This window comes from Elephas maximus, chromosome 2 (genome assembly GCF_024166365.1).
Source record: "Elephas maximus indicus isolate mEleMax1 chromosome 2, mEleMax1 primary haplotype, whole genome shotgun sequence".
Classification (NCBI taxonomy): Eukaryota; Metazoa; Chordata; class Mammalia; order Proboscidea; family Elephantidae; genus Elephas; species Elephas maximus.
Window position 1 is genome coordinate 214180021 of NC_064820.1, and position 27267 is coordinate 214207287.

The following is a 27267-nucleotide window of genomic DNA, read 5'->3' on the forward strand; positions in this document are numbered from 1 at the left end:
GTTATGATCCACACAGTCAAATGCCTTTGTATAGTCAATAAAACACAGGTAAACATCCTTCTGGTATTCTCTGCTTTCAGCCAGGATCCATCTGACATCAGCAATGATACCCCTGGTTCCACGTCCTCTTCTGAAACCTGCCTGAATTTCTGGCAGTTCCCTGTCGATATACTGCTGCAGCCGTTTTTGAATGATCTTCAGCAAAATTTTGCTTCCGTGTGATATTAATGATATTGTTCTATAATTTCCACATTCGGTTGGATCACCCTTCTTAGGAATAGGCATAAATGTGGATCTCTTCCAGTCAGTTGGCCAGGAAGCTGTCTTCCATATTTCTTGGCATAGACAAGTGAGCACCTCCCGCCCAGCATCTGTTTGTTAAAACATCTCAATTGAAAAAAAAAAAAATTTTTTTTTTTTTTTTTGACATTCCATCAATTCCTGGAGCCTTGTTTTTCACCAATGCCTTCAGAGGAGCTTGGACTTCTTCCTTCAGTACCATCGGTTCCTGATCATATGCCACCTCTTGAAATGGTTGAACGTCGACTAATTCTTTTTGGTATAATGACTCTGTGTATTCCTTCCACCTTCTTTTGATGCTTCCTGCGTCATTTAATATTTTCCCCGTAGGATCCTTCACTATTGCTACTTGAGGCTTGAATTTTTTCTTCAGTTCTTTCAGCTTGAGAAATGCTGATTGTGTTCTTCCCTTTTGGTTTTCTATCTCCAGCTCTTTGCACATGTCATCATAATACTTTATCTTCTGGAGAGGCCCTTTGAAATTTTCTGTTCAGTTCTTTTACTTCATCAATTCTTCCTTTTGCTTTAGCAGCTTGACGTTTAAGAGCAAGTTTCAGAGTCTCCTCTGACATCCATCTTGGTCTTTTCTTTCTTTCCTGTCTTTTCAATGACCTCTTGCTCTCTTCATGGATGATGTCCTTGATGTCATTCCATAGCTCGTCTGGTCTTTGGTCACTAGTGTTCAATGCATCAAATCTATTCTTGAGATGGTCTCTAAATTCAGGTGGGATATACTCAAGGTCATATTTTGGCTCTCGTGGACTCCCCCTGATTTTCTTCAGTTTCAGCTTGAACTTGCATATGAGCAATTGATGGTCTGTTCCACAGTCGGCCCCTGGCCTTGTTCTGACTGGTATTGAGCTTTTCCATCGTCTCTTTCCACAAATGTAGTCAATTTGATTTCTGTGTGTTCCATCTGGTGAGGTCCACATGTATAGTCGCTGTTTATGTTTGTGAAAGAAGGTATTTGCAATGAAGAAGTCATTGGTCTTGCAAAATTCTATCATTCGATCTCCGGCATTGTTTCTATCACCAAGGCCATATTTTCCAACTACTGATCCTTCTTCTTTGTTTCCAACTTTCGCTTTCCAATCACCAGTAATTATCAATGCATCTTGATTGCATGTTTGATCAATTTCAGGCTGCAGCAGCTGATAAAAATCTTCTATCTCTTCATCTTTGGCCTTAGTGGTTGGTGCGTAAATTCGAATAGTAGTTCTATTAACTGGTCTTCCTTGTAGGCGTATGGATATCATCCTATCACTGACAGCGTTGTACGTCAGGATAGATCTTGAAATGTTCTTTTTGACGATGAATGCAACACCATTCCTCTTCAAGTTGTCATTCCCAGCATAGTAGACTACACGATTGTCCGATTCAAAATGGCCAATACCAGTCCATTTCAGCTCACTAATGCCTAGGATATCGATGTTTATGCATTCCATTTCATTTTTGATGATTTCCAATTTTCCTAGATTCATACTTCATACATTCCAGGTTCTGATTATTAATGGATGTTTGCAGCTGTTTCTTCTCATTTTGAGTTGCGCCACATCAGCAAATGAAGGTCCTGAAAGCTTTACTCCAACCACCAATTAAAGTCGACTCTACTTTGAGGAGGCAGCTCTTCCCTAGTTATCTTTTGAGTACCTTCCAACCTGGGGGCTCATCTTCCAGCACTATATCAGACAATGTTCTGCTGCTATTCATAAGGTTTTCACTAGCTAATGCTTTTCAGAAGTAGACTGCCGAGTCCTTCTTCCTAGTCTGTCTTAGTCTGGAAGCTCACCTGAAACCTGTCCTCCATGGGTGACCTTGCTGGTATCTGAATACCCGTGGCATAGTTTCCAGCATCACAGCAACACACAAGCCCACACAGTACAACAAACTGACAGACATGTGGGGGTGGGGTGAATTGGGTCCTCCAAAAAGGCAGGTCGAAGTCCTTGTTTGGAAATAGGCTCTTTGAAGATGTTATCAGTTAAGTTAACATGAGGTCATACCAGAGTAGGGTGGGCCCTAATCCAATCTGAATGGTGAGTGAGTGCCGGGACAGAAGGAAGGCAGCCATGTGAAAGGAGGCAGAGGAGTGATGCTGCAGCTGCCAGCCAAGGCACACCTGGGCTGCCAGACTGTGGGAGAGACGAGGAAGGGGTCTGCCCCCAGAGCCTTGGAGGGAGCACAGCCCTGCTGACTTGTAGCCTCCGGAACTATGAGACAATACATTTCTGTCCTCATAAGCCTCCTCGTTTTATCTTATTATCTTACAGTTCTAGAGCACCTGAGGTCCCCTGGGAACAAGAGCATGGCACCTACCGTGTGCTGGCCCTGCATGAGACACAGCAACTAGCACAGGGATCAGAGGCATCTAACTCAAGCCAGCAGTCAACTAACAGGGATTAGAGGCATCTAACCCAGGCCAGCAGTCAGCTAACACAGGGATCAGGGGCTTCCTGGAAGAGGTGTCATCTGATCCAGGCCAGCAGTCAAGCCTGGCGGTGCGAATGAGCCCAGTATGCTCAGTCTCCCTGGCACTCACCTCGGTTGGTGACAACAAAGATGACATACTCATCGAAGGCCTCGGTGCACGTCAGAGCCATCTCAGCACAAATCTCCTCCACCACATCCAGGGCCACCTAGAGTAGAGCAGGAGGGAGTGACCAGGTGTGCAGGGTGGGCCAATGGCTGTGGTCCCAGGAGGCTGAGTGCAGAGCGCCTCACCTCTAAGAGCTTGAACACCAGCCTTGAGCAGGCAAAGACTTTTGAGGCCAAGAGCCTTAGGTTGGAACTCTGCCTAAGGACAATCTTACCTGTCTGTGACCCTGACCTGGAGGCCTAATCTCTCCCAGCCTTAGCTTGCTCTCCTGAGATATAGTTCCTGCCTCAAGGGGCTGTGTGAGAGTCTGAGAGGGGCTCAGCACATCAACAGCCCACCCCTACCCCTAGAGCCCTTCAAGCACGTGCCTGCAGGAACCTCCGGCACTCCCTCACTCACTGTGCATGTCTTGATTTTGAGATGGCGTTCAAGGCCTCCAGGAAGAAGAAAGAGCTGTCTCTTGGAACTTCGGCCAGCCTGGGGTTTGGGGAGGGATGAAAGGCTGGGTCCTCAGGATTCCTCAAGCCCAGGGGTCCCGGGTGTGTGTGTGCACAGGGGTCCTGAGCAGATCATGTGCACACGAGGGCAGCCTAGGCAGGGTACATCTGATCCTCCCATCCTCACTCACCAACATGGCCCGAAGCTCCATGCTGCTGGGGAGCTCCAGACGGCCGCCGAACCGCAAAGTTTTCTGCAGGTTCTGCTCACAGGCCTTGGCAATACCTGCAGAGACCGGGATCAAGTCCTCTGGCCACCAGCCATGAGCCCACTGTATCCTCCCCACAACCTGTGGGATGGGCATTGACTTTTCCATCTTAGAGTTGGGGAAACAGGTTTGAGAGGTACAGAGATTTGCCCAAGGTCAAGAGGTAGAGTGTGAGAGCTGAAACTCGAACCCAGGGGTACCTGGCTCCACTTCCCATTACAGTCCTCTGTCTATCCCACAGTCCCCTTGGCTACCTATGAGCTCTGGACACATGTCCCCAAGCTGCTGCACTGAGGCCTGGCCCCCAGAGGCTGTGTGGCTACAGTGGCGATGAGGCATTGGCTCTGCAGCTGGGATTCCCCATGTCCAGCTCCCTCTCTCCCCCAACTCCCAAGGGCAGGAAAGTCAGCATCAATGCCGGACCTCTCTGGGTTAAGCAGTGCCTTCTCCCAATAACTATTCTAGAATGGGGATTTAACTAGGGAGGGGATGAGTCAAGCCAACAGTCAACATCATCCTAAATAGAGAGAGTCGGAAAGTATTCCCTTTGAGAATGGGAACCAGACAAGGATGCCCTTTATCACCACTCTAATTCGACATTGTGCTGGAAGTCCTAGCCAGAGCAATAAGGCAAGAAAAAGAAATAAAGGGCATCCAAATTGGTAAGGAAAAAGTAAAAGTATCCCTATTCACAGATAATATGATCTTATACATAGAAAACCCCATAGAATCCACAAGAAAACTACTGGAACTAATAGAAGATTTCAACTAAGTATGAGGATACAAGATAAACATACAAATATCAGCTGGATTCCTCTACACCAACAAAGATAACTTCGAAGAGGAAATCACCACATTAATACCATGTACAATAATCCCCAAGAAGACAAAATACCTAGGAATAAACCTAACCAAAGATGTAAAAAAACTATACAAAGAAAACTACAAGACACTACTGCAAGAAACCAAAAGCGACCTACATAAGTGGAAAAACATACATACCTTGCTCATGGATAGAAAGACTCAACGTGGTGAAAATGTAAATTTTACCCAAAGCAATCTACAGATACAATGCAATCCGGATCTAAATTCCAATGACATTTTTTAATGAAATTTTAGAAACAAATCACCAACTTCATATGGAAAGGGAAGAGGCCCCGGAAAAGTAAAGCATTACTGAAGAGGAAGAGCAAATCAGGAAGCCTCACACTAACTGATTTTAGAACCTATCATACCACCATGGTAGTCAAAACAGCCTGGTACTGGTATAACAACAGATACATAGACCGATGGAACAGAACTGAGAACTCAGACATAAACTCATTCAACTATGAGCAGCTGATATTTGACAAAGGCCCAAAGTCCTTCAAATGGGGAAAAGACAATCTCTTTAACAAATGGTGCTGGCATAAGTGGATATCCATCTGTAAAAAAATTAAACTAGACCCATACCTCACACCATGCACAAAAACTAACTCAAAATTGATCAAAGCCCTAAATATAAAATCTAAAACAATAAAGATAATGGTAGAAGAAATAGGAACAATGCTAGAAGCCCTAATATATGGCATAAACAGAATACAAACCATAACTAACAGTGCACAAATTAGATAACTGGGAGCTCCTGAAAATGAAACACTTATGCTCATCGAAAGACTTCACCAAAAGACAACCTACAGAGTGGGAAAAAATTTTTGGCTATGACAAATCCGATCAATGTCTAAGCTCTAAGATCTACAAGATATTGCAACACCTCAACAACAAAAAGACAAATAACCCAATTAAAAAATGGACAAAGGATATGAATAGACACTTCACCAATGATGACATTCAGAGGGCTAAAAGATACATGAGGAAACGCTCACGATCATTAGCCATTAGAGAAATGCAAATCAAAACTACAATGAGATACCATCTCACCCCAAAAAGGCTGGCACTAATCCAAAAAACACAAAATAATAAATGCTGGAGAGGTTGTGGAGAGAGCAGAACACTTATGCACTGCTGGTGGGAATGTAAAATGGTACAACCACTTGGGAAATCAATTGACATTTCCTTAAAAAGTTAGAAATAGAAATACCATATGATCCAGCAATCCCACTCCTTGAAATATATCCTAGAGAAATAAGAGCCCTCACACAAAACAGATACATGCACGCCCATGTTCATTGAAGCACTGCTCACGATAGCAAAAAGATGGAACAACCTAGATGCCCATCAACAGATGAATGGATAAATAAACTATGGTATATTCACACAATGGAATACTACACAACAATAAAGAACAATGATGAATCCTCGAAACACCTCACAACATGGATGAATCCGGAGGGCATTATGCTGAGTGAAATCAGTCAGTTGCAAAAAGAAAAATATTGTATGAGACCCACCACTACAGAAGCCCACTCCTCAGACAAAGATTATAGACTATAAAACATAAAGTAATACTTGTGAAGACAGTGCTTCTTAGTTCAATCAGATACACGAGACCAAATGGACAGCTCCTGTCTCCACGCAGGATGAGAAGACAGGAAGGGACAGGAACTGGTTGAATGGACACAAGAAACCCGGGGTGGAAAGAGGGAGTGTGCTGTCACATTATAGGGATTGCAACTAATATCACAGAACAATATGTACACAAATTTTTGCATGAGAAATTAACTTGAGCTGTAAATTTTCACCTAAAGCACAAAAAAAAAAAAAAAGAGGTCTCATTCGGCTGCCCTCAGGGACCCGGGAGCCCCTCTCTGGGGAGCTAGACCTGTTCACCACTGGGCCTAAGAGAGTCTGTTGATTGAATCGAAAAGGATTTGGAGGTGGGGAAGGTGAGGTCCCCAGTCTCCCACATGGCTGTCATGTGACTGCAGGGGCATCAGCATGTTTCTTTAGAGGACCCAGCAGTTGCTATGGAAACGTGACCGGGGTTGAGGCCTGGGGAATGGCTCTTTCCCCCACACTCCAAGGGGGAAAGGCTGAGACCCTGCCACCGGCTTTGGACCTACCTGCTCAGACCCACACAAGACCCTTGCTGATTAATTCCCCACGGCCAGAGAAGCTGGGCTCACCCAGTACCTTGGGCTTATGCCCACATTGCTCCCCTCCCCTCACACCTGCCACACTCATTCTACCTCTGGGCCTTTGCTTCTGCCATTCAGCCGCTATGCTAAACCTCCAGCTACCGCGCCCACCACCACCCAACATGCTTACCACCAGCCACCATGCCCACCACCCCACCATGCCCACCACCAGCCACTGTGCTCACCACCAGCAGCCGTGCTCACTACCGCTGTCCTCAACACCAGCCACCGTGCTCACCACCACTGTGCTTACCACCAGCAGCCATGCTCACCACCAGCCACCATGCCCACCACCCCACCATGCCCACCACCCCACCATGCCCACCACCAGCCACCGTGCTCACCATCAGCCGCCGTGCTCACCACCAGCCCCCGTGCTCACCACCAGCCGCTGTGCTCACTACCACTGGGCTCACCACCAGCCACCATTCTTATCATGAGCCACCATGCTCACTACCGCTGTGCTCAACACCAGCCACTGTGCTCACCACCACTGTGCTTACCACCAGCAGCCATGCTCACCACCAGCCACCATGCTCACCCCCGGCCACCATGCTCACCACCACTGTGCTCACCCCCGGCCGCCATGCCCTCCCCCGGCCGCCGTGCCCGCCACCGGTCACGGTGTTTACCACCACTGTGCTCACCACCAGCCACTGTGCTCACCACCAGCCGCTGTGCTCACCACCAGCCACCATACTCAACAGCCACCATGCTCACCACCAGCCACCGTGCTCACCACCACTGTGCTCACAACCAGCCGCCATGCTTACCACCAGCCACCATGCTCACCACCGGCCACCGTGCTCACCACCGGCCACCGTGTTCACCACCGGCCATCGCACTCAACAGCCACCATACTCACCACCAGCCACCATGCTCACCACCAGCCACCGTGCTCACCACCAGCCACCGTGCTCACCAGCCACCGTGCTCACCACCAGCCGCTGTGCTCGCCACCAGCCACCGTGCTCACCACCACTGTGCTTACCACAAGCTGCTGTGTTCACTACCAGCCACTGTGCTCACCACCGTGCTTACCACCAGCTGCTGTGCTCACCACTGGCCACCGTGCTAACCACCAGCCACCGTGCCCACCACCAGCCACCATGCCCACCACCAGCCACTGTGCCCACCACCAGGCAACACCTGCCCCTCCCTGCTTACCGCCAGTCCCTGTGGGGCTATCACAAATGTTTGGGAGTGAGCTAATAGTTACGAACTTTGCCAGGGCCCCTGTGAAGGGTCAGGCCCTTTGGGCTTTCCCTCAACCTACCACCTGCCCAATCCCCAGGCAGTGTGCCCACCACCCTGAGCGCCTACTTGCTGCTCACCCTGGAAGGGCAGGCCCGAGGCCTGGCTCATGTCTTGGAGGAAGCGGAGGAGATATGGCTGGAAGACCTCGGAGCAGCTGTGGTAGGCGGCCACGATGGACAGCAGCCGCCAGCCTCGCTGGCAGCTGTCCCTGCAAGAACACATCGGGCCACATCACACAGGGCCATGGCACTGGAGTGTCATGCCAGGAGTCTCTTGAGACTCGTCTAGAGGTTTGCGGCTCTCAGGCAGTTTCTGTCTTCCAAGGACATGCCTCCCTGCCCAGTGAGAGTACGGCAGGCCCAAAGCTGTGCAAAAGGCATATTCTCCTTGGGAAGCCAGGTGAAGAAGGCGGAAGGTCCCAGAAACACACACAATGCATAAAGAAACCCATCTTCCCGGGCTGGGGGATCTCTCTGAGGAGGTATCTGGGTTAAAGTCCTTGGAGGAGGGTAAGGTGCACCTGCCAGGGCTGTGCAAAGGTAGTGTCAGGAAAGCCTGGAGGTGGGAGGCCATGAGGATGTGCTAAGTGCCTCTAAAGTCCCTGGTGGAGCGAGAGCAACTGAGGAGGCAGAGGATAGGATGGGGTGGGCTGGAGAGCAGCCAATAAGAGCAGGGTGCAAATTGGGCACCTACTGTGTCCTGGCCCTGCATGGGGCATGACAACTTATTCTCATACCACCCTGGGTGTGAGGGTTTTGTGTGTGGGAATCACTTTTGGGGAACCACCCACCTTGCCCTAGGTCCCAACAGTTTGGAGATGGGCATGGAGCCAGGAGTGGCCAATCAGAACACCATGGGTCTCTGGCCACAGAGATTGGCTTAGGGATGGACATGTGACCCAGATCTAGCCAATCAGAACTCTTTATCCTCCAGCCATTGTGGCTGCCTCAGGGATAGGCATGTGACGAAGCAAACAGCATGAGACTCCATTTGGGGTCTTTTGGTGCAAATATTAGATCAGACACTTTTGCTTTCCCTGGGATTGCTGAACTAGAAGAGATGTCTCCCCAGAGGTTCCATCTTGCCAACCTATGGAAGAGGCTGCCTGGGGGTGATAATAGAAAAGAGCAGGCCCAAGAGAAGTCTATTTCCTAATGACACTTGAATCCAGCTATGCCTGAAGCCATACTCTCATTGAATTTTCAGTTACCTGAGCTGATAAGTTGCCTCTTTGGCTTAAACTAATTTGAGTTGGGTTTATGTCACTTGCAACCAGGAATTCAGACTCATACATCATTGTTATTTTACAGATGAAGAAAATGAAGCTCAGAGAGTAGAAATGACAGTAGGAAACAATGAGCAGTTCTTAACCCCACTGGTATCACCAGGTAGGGAGGCCCCCAGAGGATGAGGCTGAAGCTGAAAATGCATATTCTGCCTATGGAGTGAGAAAGAGGACCAGGTGGAGGGAATAGGGGAGAAACTGGTCTAGGGGAGTGAGAGGCTGACCTGGCTCCTCCTGAGCCCATGGACACAGTGGGGGTGGGGGTGGGGTAAAGGCCCAGCTCACTCACTGCTTGGTGCTGGTGTTGTCCGTGATCTGCTTCACAACTTGGCAATAACACTCATCCCGCATGACCTCATGGTCCCCACACAGCTGAAGGGGGGCAGACCAGGTCACATGCCAAGGACATGCCAGGGGCCACACCACATACCAGGCACATAAGAACAGGGTAGGCACTTAAGTCAGGCCTGGTGTACCCTCCCCCACCCAAAGAGGGGTGCACTCCTCTTTGGACCACGGGAAAAGCTTCCCACCCCAATATCTGGCAACTCTGACTGACAGACAGGGAAGCCAAGTCCCAGATCAGAGAAGGGACTAACCTTCAGGAGGGTGCACAGCACATCCAGTTCGCTCTGGCCCTTCAGCGGGACGTCTCCCATGAACCTCATTACAGCTGTAGGAAGGACCTATCCCACTCAGGCCCACCGGACCCCCAACTGCCCACCTCACCCCAGGAGGCCTCAGGGTTGGATGCTTCAGGCAGGGGCAACAGGGGGCTTCTATTCTCTTAAAGGAGCTCCACTGCCTCAGTTGGAGGCGGGAGGGAAAGGCAGAATCTGAGGACCAGAGAGAAGTGGTAACGACCAGGAGTCACACACAACTTGACTCCACCCTGCCCAGGACCCTGGCCACAGTCCCACCCTCACACCTAGGAACATGTCAGTGGCCATCTTGTTGAGGCTGCTGTCGCTGAATTCGATGAGGGATTCCTGGAGTGGGATCTGAGGACAGGGAGGGCTTGTGTCATAATGGGAGAGGGACAGTCAGAGCAGAAGGGGGGCACATCATGTTTTGGTGGCAGGAGGGGCCACATTATAAAAGGGGAGTGAGGCCTGACAACACTGGGGACAGATGCTGCCCCTGCGAGGAAGCCAGGCCCCTCAAGAGTTTTTGAGGACTGGGCCTGAGAGCTGAGAGTCTTGTTGAAGACCCTTAGGGTCTGGGAGGGGGCTCGTGCACAACCATTTTACAGATGAGGAAATTGAGGGCTGGACACCTTAGTGAAGCAAAGCATATCCTCCAAGTTTCTGGACACCCAACACTCCTTGGATTTCAGCTTGAGACCATCCCTGCAACAGGAGAGGGAGCCTGCTGGCCAGGCTTACCTCAAGGCCTTTGGCAACATCCTTTTTCCACGTAGGAAACACTGAGCCGTTCTTAACCCCACTTGTATCACCAGGTAGGGAGGTCCCCAGAGGCTGAGGCTGAAGCTAGGCCTTACACCTAGGTGGACTCTCATCTGGCCCACCAGAAGCAGGGCCCCCTAGCTCTGCAGCCTGCAACTTGGGCAACTGCAAAGAGCCCCAGAAGGACCCTCCCCAGGGAGTGAGGAGGATGAAAGGTGAGGTCACCACTCACTGGGGTCTCTTCTGCGGGTCTCGGAAATATTTCTGTGCAAACTCGAGCATAGGAAGCTGTGGAGGAGCCAGGGCATCCTTCCGGCAGTCAGGTGTGCCCACCCTGGATGTGGAACCCTGCAAGAGAGGAGTAGCTGCAGCTCTGGCACCTGAGGCAGCCCATTCCAACCACACCCTGCCTAGCCCCACCCCTGTCAAAGCTGACTGGGCTGCCCAGACCATCTCAGGCCAGTCTGCTCCCCACCGCATTCCAGCAGCCCCCCCCTCCATTCACCACCCCACCTCAGTCTGGCTCTGCCCCCAACCAGTCTGCCCTGCCCCCTGCCCACCTTAGCCATGCCCCCACCTAGCCCTTCCCTGCCTCCTTTGGTCTCCCCACATGCCTTGTCCCAGCTGACCCCACCCCTTGCTGGCTCCCTTCCACAAGCCTGACTCCACCCCACTCACCTGGCCCTGCCCCACCACAGGTTGTTTTCACCTACTGGCGGGCCTAGGCTGGTTCAGCCTCCTCCAGTCCAGGCTTTCCATCAGCTGGTCTCAGCTGACCGCTACCCTTGCCTACAGCATTTGGTTAGGCCGCCCTATGGGCCTGGCCACGTCCTTGGCATTCAGGCTGATCCTGTCCCACCCCAGGCCAGACCCCTCCCCCACGGGCCTTACCTCTCTCCAGCGGCCCACCTCCTGAGCAGCTGCGGTAGAGGCCACAGCAGCAGCCACAGCAGCAGCTCGGCCCCTGCCCGGCTCGGCTGGCAGCTGCAGGAAGTCAGGGGCGGCCACGGGCTGCACCAGCTCTGAGGGGAAGCGGCCCACACGTCCGTGGATGGTCCCAAACCTCCAGCCTAGGGGCAGGTGAGGGGTCTGAGGCAAACAGGAGGAGGTGTCTTGGGGCTGAGGGGACCTTTAGGGATACTGGGTACCTCCTTGACACCTCCCTAGAGCTCCATGAGGGAGGCCCTGCCATGTAGGCCATTTTACTGATAAGGAAACAGACACTCCGGGAAGAGAAGGGACTGGGTTAAAGCAAGAGTGGTAGTGGGAGGTGGAGCAGAAAAACATGCAGAGGTACTGAGAGAGACTCGAGCCACAAACACGGAAATACTAATGCCCATGAGACCCCTCACCCGGAGAGGAGGCAGAGGGCTGGCTGGATGGCTGCCAGGAAGGACTGGCAGGCCAAGGGAGGCAGGCCCCTGTGGGGCACCAAGAAACCCCTTTGGGTACTGCAGTTTGAGTGCGTGAAACCAGGATCAGCCCTGTTGTGGGGTTCCGTAATTGGGGATGGGGTAGTGGGGAAGAGGCTGGACAGGGGCATCCCAGTGTGCCCACCAAAGTCAGGGCCTCCATGTCGCAGCTCCTCCAGGTACACGACCTTCTTGCGGACCACACAGCCAGCGCTGTAGCCTGTGGGCCAAGCTCTGTTAGCATTTGCTCATATGGGGCTTGTCCAGCTCCCTTCCTGCACCCACGCCGCACCCATGGTGCTGACCCACTCGGGGCGGCTCCAGGGGCTGTAGGTGGATGATGTCGCCCTTGTGGAAGGCCAGCAGTGCCGGGTCCTCAGGCAGGAAGTTTCTCACAGCCACCACATAGTCCGAGTCCTGGGTCAGCAGGGCCAGAGTAAGGGGCTGCAGCAGTCCCATCCCCCTGCCCCCAGAAGCCTACAGCCGCTCCTCTGCCTCTCACATCAGTAGGAAAGGAAGCATTCCCTAGTTGCAAGGGGCGAAAGACATTCTAGGTAGAAAGAACAGCCTTGCCTAGGCCTGGAGGCATGAGTTTGATGAACACAGATGGACAGACGACAGGGACAAGCACTCATTAAAAAACCCTTCCCACTGAGGCCTTCCCTGGGCCAGGTGCTAGGTCCAAGGCAAGAGGTGACCTCCTCCAGGCCTGGAGGCTGCCCAGCCCAGTGTAGGGGGGAGGAAGGGGTTGGAGATACAGTGTCCCGGGCAATGTGGTCACTACAGGAGAGTGGGGAATCCAATGCTGTGGACCTCAAAGGAGGTGCTACGGTCACTCTGCGGAGGGCATGAGGAAATGGTTGCTCAAGGAGCAGGCAAAAGGGGGAAAGGGCATTCTAGGTGGGAGGCACAGATTGTGCAGAGGTATGGGGCATCAGCAACTCTATGGATATACCACTGGCACAATCGTGCTTCCTCAGGCAGGCGTGGCAGGTTTATACTTGGGATGGGAGAGCCCTGTTCCCGGGCCCTTGATCCTTGGGGGAGGAATCTTGGGGGGGTGGGGGGTGCTGCCAACCTTCTTCAGCTCCAAGATGAAGTCGTCTACCAGGGTCTTGACCTGGTGAGCACGGGGTGAGAAGAGGATGACTTTCTCGCTGGCCAAGTTGAACTCCAGCATGTTCTGGGAGGGGATGGTCACAAACAAGATGTCTGCAAAGCTGGAGATCGGGAGAGTGGTATGAGGGTAGGACCCCATGGCCAGAGGGACCACCCATACTCCCATCGTGCTCCTTCTCCTCCTGCCTTTCCCTTCTCTTCCAGCCTAGCCCTAACTCATGCCTTCCTTCTCTGCCACCTGAGGCTCTCAGCCTCATTACACCAGCCCCCAGGAGATCCAAGGAACTTCCCTGACCTGCCCTGTCTGACCCACTGTGACTCCAGCCTCATTTCCTATCATGTTTGAACCCAGTACTCCAGCCCTTGCCATGTGGCCCAGCTTCCCAGATTGTGCTCCACAAGCCTAGCTCCTTGACCCACTGATCACATTCCCACCACCTTTCAAAGCAAGAAGCTTTCACTGAGCTGGCGAGCAGGGCCCTGTTCCTGACCTCACATGATTCAGGACAAAAGGGGCTACTGGCAGGGAGGGGAGCCAAGGCCTCAGCAAGGCCCACAGCAAGCAGCCCCTTCCCTTTCCCAGCCGCCTTGGAGCCTGGTTATCTGCAGTGCAGTCACCCCGTTACACAGCACGCTTTAGGAGCATGGGGATGGTGTGCATCTGAGGGGCTGGATGGTGTGGCTGGCTCCTACCTCATCCACTTCCTGGCTGTGTGACCTGAGACAAGGAACTTCTCTCTGAGTCTACATTTCCCCATCTCTAAAATGGGCTAATTAAAAGGCCTGGCACAGAGTCTGGCATATCGTAGACACTTGGTAAGTGGCTGCTGAATGAGTTAGTCTGTGCCCCTGGCTCCAGGATGCCCATTCCTGCTGCCTGCTGGTCACCTGTATGTGCGAAGAACCCGAAGCTGCCCGCTGGCCTCCCGGCTGCCCTTGACCATCCGCAGAAGTTTGATGCCCACGTGAGACACAGCTAGGACCTGCACACCAGTGCCCACGCTGCCCTGTGGCAGGGATGAGAGGCATGTGAGGGTCTTCCAGCCCCATTTCTGAATCCCTTGGGTGGGTGGGAGTAGGTGGGGGACTCGCACCGTGGCGGGGAAGAGGCGAGAGAAGTAGACCTCCCAGCTGTCTCGTGCAGTGTTGACCACGGCCCGCTTCATGCTCTCCGTCACCAGGGGCCTCTGTGTGTCCAGCTGGTTCTGGGCTAAGGGAGGCCACGTGATGTCAGGGCCCTCCCCCCACCCCTGAGGCCCTCATCTCAGAAGGGGAAGCTGATACCCAGCAAGAAGGTATCTGATCAGTGTGTTCTCATTGTACATACTGGGAGGTGGAAACCCAGAGACGGAGGGAAGGCCTGGCCATGCCAAGCAGGGAGGGGTGTCTGGGAGGCACACAGGCAGGGCCAGGCAGGCTGTGGCCTTGGCTGCTGCCCCTATCAGCGCCCCTTCCCTCCCCTGCAGTACCAAACAGGGCCTTCATTCTGAGCCGCTCGTCCTGGGAGATGCGCAGGCAGGCCTCGGAGAGTGTGTCATGCAGGATCTGTGGGAGAGCCAGTCCGGGTGTGTGACCAGTGACTCCCCCTCTGGGCTCCAACTGATCTGGGGCAAGTGGGCACAGGGGTTCCACCTATGCCACAAGGGGTCATCTGTATAAACCCAGATCCCACTTAGAGAGCACCTCTGAGGAGCCCTTCCAGGAGTGCCTCCTTGCCCCCAGCAAGTCTGTGCTGCCGGCTCAGGCTTCAGTTCCTATTCTCCACCTTAGGGTTTAGATTTGACATCCTGGCCCCCTCTAGGTCGGACAGGCAGTGACTCTGGTTTACATGGATTGTGGGCTCGCTGACCCTGTCCACAGGGGCAGGGCATTCTGAGAACAGGCCCTATCAGGCCCAAGATCGCAATTCCAAAACGTGGGAAGCAGACGGCCCATCTGTGTGTCCCTTTGCCTGCTTAAGACACTGCAGCTGAGAGGGAAGAGCAGGCCTCACCTGCCGGAACAGGAGGTCTAGCTGCACAGGGTGATTGTAGTTGTCCTTGGGGTAAAACACCTGCAGAGCGGGGCTTCAGTGGGGCTCTTAGGCCGGCCCCCCCACTGCTTCCCGCTCCACCCCACTCCCTCGCTACAGCCCTGTGGGATGGCCCAGGCCCTGACTCCGCCCCAGGTGTGCCCCACCCCACCCATTGGTACCAGACCCGCCCATGGCCCTGCCCCCGGCTCCGCCCAGCCCGGCCCAGATACCTCTTTGCGCAGGAAGATCCTCCAGGGGGCATCCCGGTAGCCGTAGAAGGTGGGGTTGATGAGGCAGTGCAGTCGCGTCTGCACGGGCTCCTCTAGGGGCTCCAGCGACCGGGAGGGCAGCTCTGGGGGTGGGAGTAAGGCAGCACGTCTCTCGAAGGTAGGGGTGAGGTGGGGCCAGGGGACGGCGAGAGGGCAGGGTCAGAAGCACTGCCTTACATCCTTGTCCACAGACACACCTGCTCACCCAGGCGTGCGCACACACACCGCACAGCCTTTCAACACATATATAGAGCACCTACTGTATACAGGCCCTGTGCTAGAGATTGGGAATACCACAGTGAACAGGATAGACAAGGAGGCTGTCCTTGAGTTTAGAGTATCATGTGGGTGTGAGGGAAGCAGACAATTGAGAAACGACAAAACAGGTGAAAAGAGCTAAAAGCTGGGGTGAAAATAAAACAGGGTGAACTAGGATGGAGTCTGGGGGCCAGTCAGTGAGGGTCCTTCAGTTAGGATGGTCTGGGCAGGCTCTCTGAGGAGAAAACATTTGAGCTGAGACCTAAATAATGAGAAGAGGCCAAGCAGGCAAACATCTGCCCAAAAGCATTCTAGGCTCTTTGGTGAAGACTGAGTACATGCCAAATGTTTGGACCACCAGGGTGGGGCTGGCCTGTGACCAGTGCTATTTAAGTGTTGATACTGTGATTGCAGAAATGTCTACACAACACATACACACAGGCTTGGGGACACAGACCTACACATGCCACCAGCATACAGACCTAGACTCATCTGTGCTCAGGAAGACACACATACACGTGAACACCATGCCCGTCTGTCCCTCCCTCCTTCCTTGACCCCTCACCTGGGGTGGGTTCCATAGATGGCCTCTGCACACTGGTCACCGGCTTCACCAAGGCCACGGCCTCTCTGGGCACCTGTCCCCACCCCAGAGAGTGCTCAGGGGGCAGCAGGGGATGGGGGCAGCCAATGAGACTCTGGCTTGTAGGGGGAGCTTCTTTCTGAGGCCATCCCTGAGGCTTGACTGTGTTTCCCACAGCCCAGCCTCGCCCCCTCACCTGGGTGCCAGGTGCTGCTGCTGGGTGAGTCATCTGTTCCTTCAGGAGCATCAGGGCCTCCTCGTGGGGGTCTGGCCGCTTCATGAATACTTTCCCACCATCCTTCCTGAGTGGGGTTGGTGTGCTATCATGGGCTGGACACTGAGTCTCCCCTTCCCACTGTAAATCCCTACAATGGGAACTTTCCCTTCCAACCCCACCTCATTGTAATAAATGAAAAAGGTGAGACCCAGGGACACAGCATAAGCTACCTGACAGCAGTTGGGGCCTCCCTCTGCCACAGGGGGCTGGACCACCTGCATAAGTACGCTCAATCCCTAGAGGGTGTGGGGCCTGGTACTGCCTGACCCAGCAGACAGTTCACTGATGGTGGACACGACACGCAGGCAGCAGTGCTAAGCCCTGTCCTTAACCAGGGAGCTGGAGGCCTGGGGGCCGTGCTGACCTTAGGGCCTCGGGCCGGCCTCCCCGGGGTGCCTGGTACTGACGCACGATGTTCTTGATCTGCTGTGTGGGCTGGGGGAAGTGCTCAGAGTTCAGCTTCGAATGCCGGACCAGCTCTAGGGAGGCTGTGGGGGCAGGGTGGAGAGCAGAGGGAGGTCACAGGGCACGCCCACAGTCCAGTTTTGGGAGCCCCCCCGCATTGGGATAGGACACTCACTGGTTTCTGGAGAAGCCCGGTCCTGAGCTAGAACGGGGACAGCTGCGGGCTTGGTGGGGGGCCTGGGAGCCTTGGTTGTGGGGGCTGGGGTCACAGGCCTTGGGGCAGAGCGCAGGAGCACGGGCTTGGCGGGGGGCCCAGTACCCACAGACTTTGGCCATGCCTCTGGCACTAAGGGCTTCTGCAAAGAGTAGGGCATGAGGTGGGCTGCTGAGGACACTCCAGCCCTTACCTGCTCTCAGAGGCCCCAGCTCTTCCCAAGACAGGCTGTTGGGCTGCTGGGCTCAGAGAGGGGCAATAATGTCCTGGAATAGCCCAGCACCCATCTCTAGAGACAACTCACCTCAGGGGGCAGGGGTCTCGGGGCGGGGCCCAAGGGCTGCTGCTGGAGTGCCATGGCCTGCAGAGTCATCTCTCGAGCCTAGGGAGAGGAGGCGGTTGGGACCAGGCAGCCCAATCTCTGCCCTGCAGCAGCCCCTCCCTCACTCACCAGCAGCACGGCCTGTTTGCGGATGAAGGCTTGCTGCAGGGCCAGCGTGGAGGCGTCCAGGCCTGGGACTGCCGGGCCGGGTCAGGGTCAAGCAGGGGGCACGGAGTAGGAAGTGGTGGGTAGAAGGAGGTGGGAGTTCCCAACCATGACCCCACTAGTCTCTCACCCCTGCCCACCTGGGGCTGCCCCCATCCCAGCAGGAACCAGTGAGCAGCCCCCGCTCTGTCCCACCCTGGAGCCACCCTGGGTGGACACTGACTTGGCTTTGGCTCTGGGGGTCTCCCAGGGGTGTCTTCAGAGCTGCTGCTGCCACCTCCACCAGGCTGGCCTCCCCCCTTCATGCGGTAGGCAATGGCTGTTGGCTTCTCCAGGTCCTGGGGGCAGCAGGCAGCTAGGGTGACAGCCTTAGTTCTGCACTCCCAAGTTCCACGGCAACGGGCACCTGATACCACCGCCTCCTCCGCCCCTTCCGCTGTCCAAGTGTCTATTGCATACCCAGCCTTTGCCCATGTGGCCTCCAATTAGTCTTCCGCAAGGCCTGCCAGTTCCCAGCTCACCTATTCCCTCTCATAGTGGTGTAAACTGAGGCTCAAAGAGGGGCTGTACCCTGCTCAGAGTGGCACAACCTGTCTGGACCCAATGGAGGGAGCTCCCAGAATGAGCAAGGATGCCTGAGGGGCTCTCATAGAATCTGGGGCTGAAGGACCCAGGGGTCAAGGTCATTCCCACGCCAAAGAGAAAGCTCTCAGTGGCCACATAGGGCTGGTCCCTCAAAGGCAGGATGGGGAGTCGGGGACCTTTAGCTGTACAGTCCCTCTGGGGTCAGTCAGGAGCACCTCTAAGTGTGAGGACACCCTATCCTTGGCCTGGCTCTCGGGAGAGACCAGCAAGAACATGCTACCCCATGTCTCTGGCCTGCCTGTGCCTGCTGTGGGCACATGCCTCCATACCGCATCCCCGTAGGATAGCACCGGGTCAAAGAGGCTGTCCAGGTAGCAGTCCAGCCCCCTGTGGGGCACAGCAGGCTCGCCAAGGTTGTCCCAGTCTGCTTGGGAATGGACACAAGAAAGTCAAGCTCTTTTCTCCTGCTAGTCTCTACCCCCACGGCCCCCAGGCTACCACCCTACCAGAGACAGCAGCCACTACTGGTTGACCTGGGTGAGTTGCTGTCTCTCCCTGGGCCTCAGTCTCCCCATTTGTACTACCCTCATTGTGGCTGCAGTGCCTATAGGAGTCAGGTACTTGGGGCACATGTCCCTGGGGCGGAGGCCTCACGGGCATATCCTCATCTGAGTCCCAGCTGCTCCCAAACACCCTGTGGGGGAGGGGAACATGGAGCAGTTGATCCCCAGAGAGATCCATAGCCCACAGATAACCCACCCCCAGATTCTTTCCTGTGCCCTGGAAGTAGGTAACTCTGTCTCTTTAAAAGGCAGGACTGTTCGGTGGGCTCCACCTCCTTCAGAACATCACCCAGCAGCCGGCAGGGGCAGAGCCTTCTGCCTGGGGGAGACCATCTGTATGAGGGGACGCCCAGGTAGCTACCTACACGCTGGGGCCTCCCTTGCCAGCCACGGGCCCTTCCGCGCCCACAATGAAGTAGGACTTTTGCCGCGGAAAGTCCCTGAGTAGCTCTAGGTCTGACACCAGGTCCAGCACGTAGTCGTGGCCAGCCAGCTCCGCCCACTGGACCCCATTCTTCATGGCGACTGTCCAGCCCCGCCAGCCATCTGCCAATCTCCTGGTTACATCATACAGGAGGGATGGGAATGAGGGACCTTCAGGCACTGCCTGGGGGCCCTACGATAGGAGCCAGACCCAAAGCAAGACCAGAGTGGAGCCCCTAGGAGATTTGGCCTTCTGTGCCTCCCTCCAGCCCTCTGAGGTGTACAAGGGGTGCTGGGTGGGGTACACAACCTGTGCCTTAGGATGTCTCCAGCCAGCTCTTCCCCTGTACTCCATGAGTGCACTGGGCAGGAAAACTGGTCCCCTGGGGAGGTAGCAGGTGCTGGGCTCAGTCTAGGCACATCTGTATTCAAGGCTTCTGCTTTTCTCCTGGACCCCAGACCTGCAGCCTCCCTGCCTCTGCCTTGCCTCCCCTCTCCCCCAGGTCCAAAGCCACATCTGTTCAGCCCCCTCCCCAGCTCTACAGGCTCTTGCAGCTTCTCCCGACCCCAGTGAGGACAGCATCAGGGGTGGGGAGTGCAGCTCACCATTGAAGCAGCCCACATCCAGTGCCATGCTGGCCTTCTCCTGGGTGACTTTCCACTCAAGTTGGGTTGGGGGGAAGGTGCGGGCGACCCTGGAGCCCTGCTGCTGGGCCCGGCTCATGGCCTGCACGAGGCGCTGCTGACACACAGCCTGGAAGCCATTCTGACCATAATCAGACACAAACCTGGTGGGAGGGGTTGGAGCCAGGATCAAGAGGCTAGCCCAGGGGTCCAGGGTGTCTAAGACTAGGCTGAGGGAGGGCCAGGTTAGCCCAGAGCTCTGAGGTGAGGCTAAAAAGTCCCCAGACTAACTTAGGAGGGTCCCAGGCTAGGTAAGAGCTCTGAGACTAGGTGGAAATGGTTCCAGGATAACCCAGAGCTTCAGGGATAGGCTGAAACCACCCCAGGCTACCCCACAGTATCTCATGCCAGCACAAGGATAGGCCAAAGAGGTTCCAGGTTGGCCCACCTAAGCTTGTTGGAGCCAGATGTCATTGATGGGATGGGGACTGCAGCTGCAGGCGGGCAGGAACCTGAACTCTGGAACCAGAGCCGCCTGGGCTTGCATCTCTGCCCTCCATTCTTCCACCAGGCAGTTCTGGCTGGTTTACCTACCCTCATTGAGCCTCAAAGTTCTCATCTCACAAGACATGACTGTGAGGGTTCGACTCTGGACTCAGGGCCATTGGGCCTGAGCTCTGCGTAGGCCAGGCACTCCTCATGCCAGACCTCCTGCCTCCCTCCCACCTGCTGCTGGATCTGGCTAGAGGGCAGCACTGGAACAGTGCCTGGGGACCTGCAAGAGGGAGCTGAAAGCCATGTCCACAGGAAGGCCTGGGACCCACAGGCAGGTGGCCCAGCTCTGCCAGTTCAGCTGCCACCACAGTCACAGGACTGGCCAAGCTACTGCACACTGACCCAGTGAGGTTCTGTACACACCACACCTCGCATCCACAATTACAACTGAGGCAGTACGCTCAGAGAGGGCCAGTGACTTGCACCAGGTCACACAGCAGGTAAATGTCAGAACTAAGATTTGTACCCAGGGTCTGCCAGAACTCTTCTCCTTGTAAATCATCCTTTTCAGACAAAAGGGTGGCATAATAATGATGAAGATGATGATGGTGGCAGCTATACTCACATAGTACTGCTGTCTGTTCTAAGCACATCGTATGTGTTTACACAATCAATCCTTACAGGCCTATGAGATAGGTACTGTCATTATCGTTATTGTACAATCATTATTGTATAAGTGGGAAATTGAGACCCAGAGAGGTTAAGTAACTTGCCCAAGGCCACACAGCTCATATGTGGCTGAGCTGGAATTTGAACCCAGACCTTCTGAGTCCAGAGCCCATGCTCTTAACCTCTCTCCTATGACATGAGATGTCAATATCCTTTCCCAAGTCCTCTACTTCCTGATCTTGCCACTCTCTGAGTTCTGGAAATCCTTTGTCCAATCTGACCTGAATGCCACCCTCTGCAGTGAAGACCTGCCCTTTTCTCTTGCTTGGAGCCCAGTGGAGTTGGACAGCAGCCGCAGGCCAGCCTCTGTACCTGAGCTTCCAAGCATGGAGACCTCACTGCTGGCATGGCCTTTAAGATCTTGCCTTGGGCCCCACTGCCGGTGTCACTGCCCTTCATACCCTGGGCCCCGCCCAGTCCCACTCACTTGAGGAGGTACTTGTTGAGGCGTGAGGAGGGTGTGAAGCTGCTGAGGCAGGTGGCCAGCAGCAGCCAGCCCCGCTCAGCATTGTGGGCATTCGGGTTGCGCCACACCTGATTGGCCAGCTGTGCCAGGATCTCATCGCGCAGCTCAGGCACCGCCAGCCCTTTCTGCACAATGTAGTTCCCAAAGACCTGCTCCTGGGCTCCATGCAGGTGGGTGTCCCCCATGAAACGCAGCACCTGAAACACAAACAGACTCCTCTGGACCTCTCAGAAAGGTGTTACTGCCAGGTTCCCCAACCAGCGTTAGTCCCTCTCATGTCCCTCACATGTGCCCCCATATTCACATAAAGTCCCCCATATTACAATGTAATTGCCATATTCTATGCCAAATGACCAGCCAGCTCACCCCAACTATGGGAGAAGTCAAGATCCGAAGTATACATTGAATTTCTCTCCTGCTCATGAACCTTCTATAGCTCCCCTACAGCCCCAGCTCCCTCCCTGTACTCCTGGCCTCCAGCCAGCCCTTCACTTCCTGTTCCATCCAGGCCCTAGAGGGTTCTTTCTAACATGTAGGCCTGACCACATCCCTCCCGTGCTAAGCACCTTCCTTGGCTTCCTAGTAGCCTTGGGATGAAACCCAAGCTCTGGGTCTATCAATCAAGGCCTTGCTGACTCCTCTCACCCTGGTGCACCTGACTGTTCTGACCACACCAGTTTCCTGTTCTCTCTGTGCTGTCTCCTCTCTCCCTGTCTGGCAAATTCTGACTCCTCCTTCCACTTCAGCTCAAATGTCTCCTTCTCCAGGAACTCCTCCCTGACTCTGCTTAGGGCTGGTTAGGGGTCTTGTCTGGACTTCTCAGCCTCTGTGCTTAACCTCAGTCTACAGTAGTTTGCTCTGCCCTCCCCATCAGACTGGGTCCTATTTTCAGTGTTCCTAGGAGGCTCTAGGGAGGCTCTCAGGTGGTCTTTTTGCTAGGAAGATGGCTGGGAGAAGAAAGACTACTAACCCCTAGACCTCAGCCCAGAGAGGAGGCCAGATCCACCCAATGACATAAAAGTCTCTCCTCCAGAGAGGAGTCTAGATCCTCCCAATTATATGAAAGTCTCTCCTCCAGAGAAGAGGCCAGGTCTCATGGCTTAGGGTAGTGGAGGGCCCAGGAGATCAGGCCTCCAGGGTAGGCCTATGAACTTGAAAGTGGCCTGGGGTGGGCAGCATACCAGCTTGAAGATGCACACAGCTTCCCTGTGGTGCTCTGCTGGCAGGCATGTGAGGGGGGTCCTCGGGGGCACTGTCAGCATCCCAAAGGCAGGTTCCTGGGGGCACAGGCAAGGCCCATCTGGATCCACGGCTCTAGGCCAGGTGGGCGCACAAGAGCCAGCGAGGCAGGGGCTCTTGTCCCCAGTGTATGGATGGGGAAACTCAGGCTCAGGGAGGGGCAGACACTGGCCTTCCTGAGTTGGTGGTAGAGATAGGATGAGCCCTATCTGGGCCCCTCCTGGAGAGCAGAAAGTTAGACAGGGCGAGGCTGATGTGCTGTGGCTCTACCAGCTACCCAAGCCCCTGAGGGTCCTCCACTGCAATCTGGGCCCCAGCAACCTCCCAGACTCCCCATGATCTAGCAACTGAAGGAGCCACACCTGGCACCACGGGGCATGGCCATGGTGAAGACCGCCATGCCCCAGGGTGAGGACCACGTTAGCTCAGATTGGTCAGTGTCCACTGGCTGGGCCCCTTGTGCCTATGCCAGCCCTTACCTTGAAGTGACACCGAACAAACTTGGCCATTGGGTAGTTGTTGATATCCAGGGGCAACGTGACACGGGGCTCAGCCTGGAGCCGGGGAGTCCGCACGGGGGCCACCTGGGGTGCCTGGGCTAGCCTGAGGCCTGCGGAGGGCATGAGTGCCTGGCAGCCATGCCTCCCCACACCCATGCCCTCCCCTCCTCAATCCAGTGGAGGCATACCTGCTGCCGCTTGCAGGAGCCCAGCCAGCTCAGCAGGTATCTCCAGGTGTCCCACAGCCACCAGCTCCCGCTTGCTCAGCTCCTGGAGGGACATCGCATGTGAAAGAACTGGCCTGCTACACCCCCACCTGCCTCCCTCCCCCTGTCCCTTGCTACCACCCACCTCCTGCACCCACCTCCTGCTCCCGCAGCCGTGCCTCCTCCACCTGGTGCCTCTGCTCTGCCTTTAGCTGCAGGAGAGCAGATAGTCAAGGCAGGCATGGCGGGAGGGGCGATGACAGCCCACAGGCCAGGGCAGTCCCGGGCCACCATGCAGAGGCAGCTGGCATGAGGATGAAGGGGCAAGCAAGCCTGCTGGCTGAAGATCTGCCCATGAGGCTGTGGATACTGCACCCACTTCACAGATGGGCAAGGGGAGGCAGAGGTGTGGCCAGAGACACAGAGTTGGGGGAAAGACATTGCAAGAGAGACACAAGGCAAAGGAAGGAGGGGGAAACTCTGGGGGAAGAGAGAGACATCCAAGGAGGATTTCTAGAGATGGCTGAGCAACGGTGATGGAACCTTCAGAGACAGCTACGCAGCTCCTCAGTGCTTTGAAGATGAGATGTATCTTCCTTTATGGTGGCCAGCTTATATGACAACAGGCCAAGACTGGGCTCACACCCAAAGAGGTTTTTCAGGTCACCTCTTTCTAGTTATTCCTAATTACTGAAGACCTGAGTGTTAACCTGGCCCAACCAAAGCCTTCATATGCAATATCTCATTTAACCCTCTCCACAATCCCGAGGGGTAGATGAGGAAGCTCAGGCTAGAGTATCAGCGAGAGGACTGAAACCCAAGACCGTCTGGGTACTAAGTGCTGCCCCTCCCTCCTGCTCCCTGGCCAGGCAGGGCAGTCCCCAGCTCCTGGTAGAGGGCGAGGGGAGAGGCTCATACCTTGAGGTAGCGCCGGCGGCTTATGTACAAGTGCACCAGGGACCGGAACTTCAACAGGCCCCTCCGCATCCGCTGATACCGCTGCCTGTGGACGACAGAGGGCATCTTGTGGGGGGACGGGGATTGGGACCAAAGGGGCAGAGATGCCTACCCTGGCCTGGTCTGGGAGCCAGTGCCACACTTCACTCTGGGGCCCTTTGACACAAGGGTTTGAAACTGGAGTTGACTTAGCCAAGGTCACATAGCAAGTTAAGTGTTAGGTCCAAATTCACCTGTCTGGACTGTGTATTTCTATCTGGGACCTGAGATGTAGGCTGGGGCCCCTCATCTGTACTATCTACCCGCCCCCCACCAGTCACAAGGGTATCCAAGAGTAAACACACAGTGAATCTGATCTCCCTCCTTGCAGAAGCCTCTACCCCTTGCTCGCATGTCTCCAGGGATGGAGTGCTAACCACCTAATTTCAGGCTACGTTGAGCTCAATACCTAAGTTCTCCTATGCCTGGCTACAGGGCCCCAGGGAGTCCTGCCACCTCTGGGCCCCACCTGGCCAGGTAGCCTCGGGCCCGGCTCTGCAGCAGGATGATCTTGTGGCGCAGTGAGCGGAATCGCCGCTGGATGAGGAAGCCACGGAGGCAGCGCTGCAATGTGACAGCTGCCAGGTGCAGGACCCGCTCCCGCATGCTCTCCAGCAGCTGGTACAGATGTTCCTTAAGGAACAGCTGGAGACAGGAAGTGGGTACTGAGGCAGGTAAGGGCCAGGTGGCTGGACCGGGGTGGTGGGGGCCTCCCTCCCCAGCAGTGAGTGGACATAGAACAAATAGGGCAGTCTCCAGGAGCACGCTGCAAGATGGGCTGGGTTTGGTGAGGTGAAAGAAAGGATAATGTTGAACCTGGCAGTGGGAGCTGCCTGTGCAAAGGTCCAGAGATGGGGTCAGCATGCCATCTACCAGGCTCGTCTGGACTGCCTCTGGGACAGGAGGCTTTAGCTTGGGTATCTCTGGGGAACAGCGGGGGTGGGACTCACCTTGCTGACTCCAACTCGGTACATGTTTGGTGTAACACTGCACAGGCGGCTCAGCACCGACACACACATGTCCCCAGTGGCTGGCACGTTGTGCCTGAGGGCCACTAGACAGCGGTACCTGTGGGGACCAAACTCAGCTGGGGGCTATGAGACCACGGGACCTATCCCATCTGCCTGGTAGACCACAGGGTCACCACCTCCAACCCCCTGTCTCTGGAGGCCCAGCTTTGTGGTAACCCCACTCATAGTGTCTTCTAATCAGAAAAAGGCACTCTGTCCTCAAGACTCTTCTGGGTGTGGAGAATTGTCATAATATATGATTTCAGTAGAACAGGACACTTTACTGCCATCTGCTGGAAACTTGTCATCGTAACTGTCCAAACCACCCTTTGAAGTCAACAAAGATACAGTAAAAATATGAAAAAATATAAAACAGTAACGGTATTGACCAAGTGACAGCTAGCGTGTGGTGGACTCACGTACTGCACAGACTGAGCAACTGCCTGGTTTGTGGTCCTGGACTATGGGGGCTGGGAAGGAGCCCATGGAGCCCAGGAGCCCGAATGAGGTACCTGTCAATGAATATCTGGAAGGACAGCCGCACAGGGAAGCCCTCCTTTCTGATGCGCACAGTCTCCAGCACCCCTGAGTAGCGCAGCTGTGTCATTACAACCTCTGGCTCAAAGAGGCCTGGCTCCTGCAGGGGAGCACGACCAGGGGGAATAACATCCACAGTGGGCTGGACAGATCGAGGTCCAAAGCCCCTTGACCAAGGTCACCCAGCATGGAGAGGGGGCTCTGGCTCTTCCAGGGACCTCAGCCATCACTCACCTTCCTGTGGTTGGGCTTCAGGCAGCGCACAAACAAGGGGCTACACCTGCACAGGGCAGGAGGTGGACAGTGTGAGGCCCCAGAAGGACGGACACCTCCTGCTGAGGGTTCTGCACTGAACCAGGGGGGAGGTGCACCACCCACCGGCACACTTACTTCTCCATCTTCTCTACCAGATCCAGGAGCGACTGCTGGAACTTGGCGGCCACCGTGTGTGCCTTGTAGAGTCGGGTAACGGAGCTGCTCTTGCCCAGGCGCTGCGGAGCAGCTTGTGGGGCATGGCTGGCAAAGAGGTATGCTACCACCTGGGTGGGGGTGGGGGTCAAGGCACCAAGAGATGAAGGGACAGTCGGAGAGGGGACCCAGAAGACAGAGACAGACACAAAGGGAGAAGCAGAAAGGGAGAGAGAGAAAAGCAGTCAAAAAAGCAACTCCCAGACCAGAGGGATCCAACAGCTGACCCATCGCACCCCCATCTGTGAGGCCTCTGTCCTCCTGGCTTGCACACCTCTCAAGACAGGACGCTCAGCACCTTTCAAGGGCCCACCCCATGGCTGAACTGTGGCAGCTTTTCTTCTTCAGTCAGGGAACACACACAGGCCCCTGAGGTAGGCCTGTTATGCCTATGGTCACGGACAGGTGCACATTTGACAGAAGGGCAGACGGAGGCCAGGGACTGAAGGACCCTCCTCAGGGCACATGCCAGGGAGCGCAGGGGTCAGGATTCCTGTCACAGCATCATCTGCTGGCCTGTGGTGGGGCTAGGATTTGGAGGGTAGGGCTGCAGTGCTGAGGCAGGGCCAACCATGGACAGGGCCAGCCAGGGGGTGGGGCTGGAAAAAGAGGCACGAGGGGCTGAGCCAAGGCTGCCAGGTACAGAGCTGGGGTGGGCCATGGCTAGGGTGCCTTCCCATTTCCCAGTGCTGGGTGGGGGTAGAGCCAAGTTTGGGGCAGGCCAAGCTAGGAAGAGCCACGCCAGGGTAGTACCCAGGAGG

General features: G+C 55.0%; 1 protein-coding gene across 1 annotated transcript in view; it reads right to left on the bottom strand.

The window, feature by feature from the left end:
* MYO15A (myosin XVA) overlaps positions 1-27267 on the bottom strand; it is a 72919-nt gene that overhangs the window by 12272 nt on the left and 33380 nt on the right. The window contains exons 19-59 of the mRNA XM_049874734.1: positions 26429-26577; positions 26273-26318; positions 26014-26138; positions 25442-25559; positions 24961-25136; positions 24414-24498; positions 23654-23707; positions 23478-23559; positions 23269-23399; positions 22732-22827; positions 21512-21747; positions 19843-20024; positions 19547-19619; positions 19179-19370; positions 18784-18944; positions 18580-18674; positions 17889-18003; positions 17630-17697; positions 17483-17560; positions 17140-17320; positions 16924-17047; positions 16479-16584; positions 16265-16337; positions 15403-15524; positions 15152-15211; positions 14628-14703; positions 14253-14368; positions 14047-14165; positions 13118-13259; positions 12345-12456; positions 12185-12259; positions 11519-11697; positions 10860-10975; positions 10498-10570; positions 10150-10222; positions 9821-9894; positions 9511-9593; positions 8014-8144; positions 3525-3619; positions 3296-3373; positions 2840-2936 (exon numbers count right to left, since the gene is read on the bottom strand). Of these exons, the coding sequence (XP_049730691.1) occupies positions 2840-2936; positions 3296-3373; positions 3525-3619; positions 8014-8144; positions 9511-9593; positions 9821-9894; positions 10150-10222; positions 10498-10570; positions 10860-10975; positions 11519-11697; positions 12185-12259; positions 12345-12456; positions 13118-13259; positions 14047-14165; positions 14253-14368; positions 14628-14703; positions 15152-15211; positions 15403-15524; positions 16265-16337; positions 16479-16584; positions 16924-17047; positions 17140-17320; positions 17483-17560; positions 17630-17697; positions 17889-18003; positions 18580-18674; positions 18784-18944; positions 19179-19370; positions 19547-19619; positions 19843-20024; positions 21512-21747; positions 22732-22827; positions 23269-23399; positions 23478-23559; positions 23654-23707; positions 24414-24498; positions 24961-25136; positions 25442-25559; positions 26014-26138; positions 26273-26318; positions 26429-26577 (4567 nt within the window). The remainder of the gene's footprint in view (positions 1-2839; positions 2937-3295; positions 3374-3524; positions 3620-8013; positions 8145-9510; positions 9594-9820; positions 9895-10149; positions 10223-10497; positions 10571-10859; positions 10976-11518; positions 11698-12184; positions 12260-12344; positions 12457-13117; positions 13260-14046; positions 14166-14252; positions 14369-14627; positions 14704-15151; positions 15212-15402; positions 15525-16264; positions 16338-16478; positions 16585-16923; positions 17048-17139; positions 17321-17482; positions 17561-17629; positions 17698-17888; positions 18004-18579; positions 18675-18783; positions 18945-19178; positions 19371-19546; positions 19620-19842; positions 20025-21511; positions 21748-22731; positions 22828-23268; positions 23400-23477; positions 23560-23653; positions 23708-24413; positions 24499-24960; positions 25137-25441; positions 25560-26013; positions 26139-26272; positions 26319-26428; positions 26578-27267) is intronic.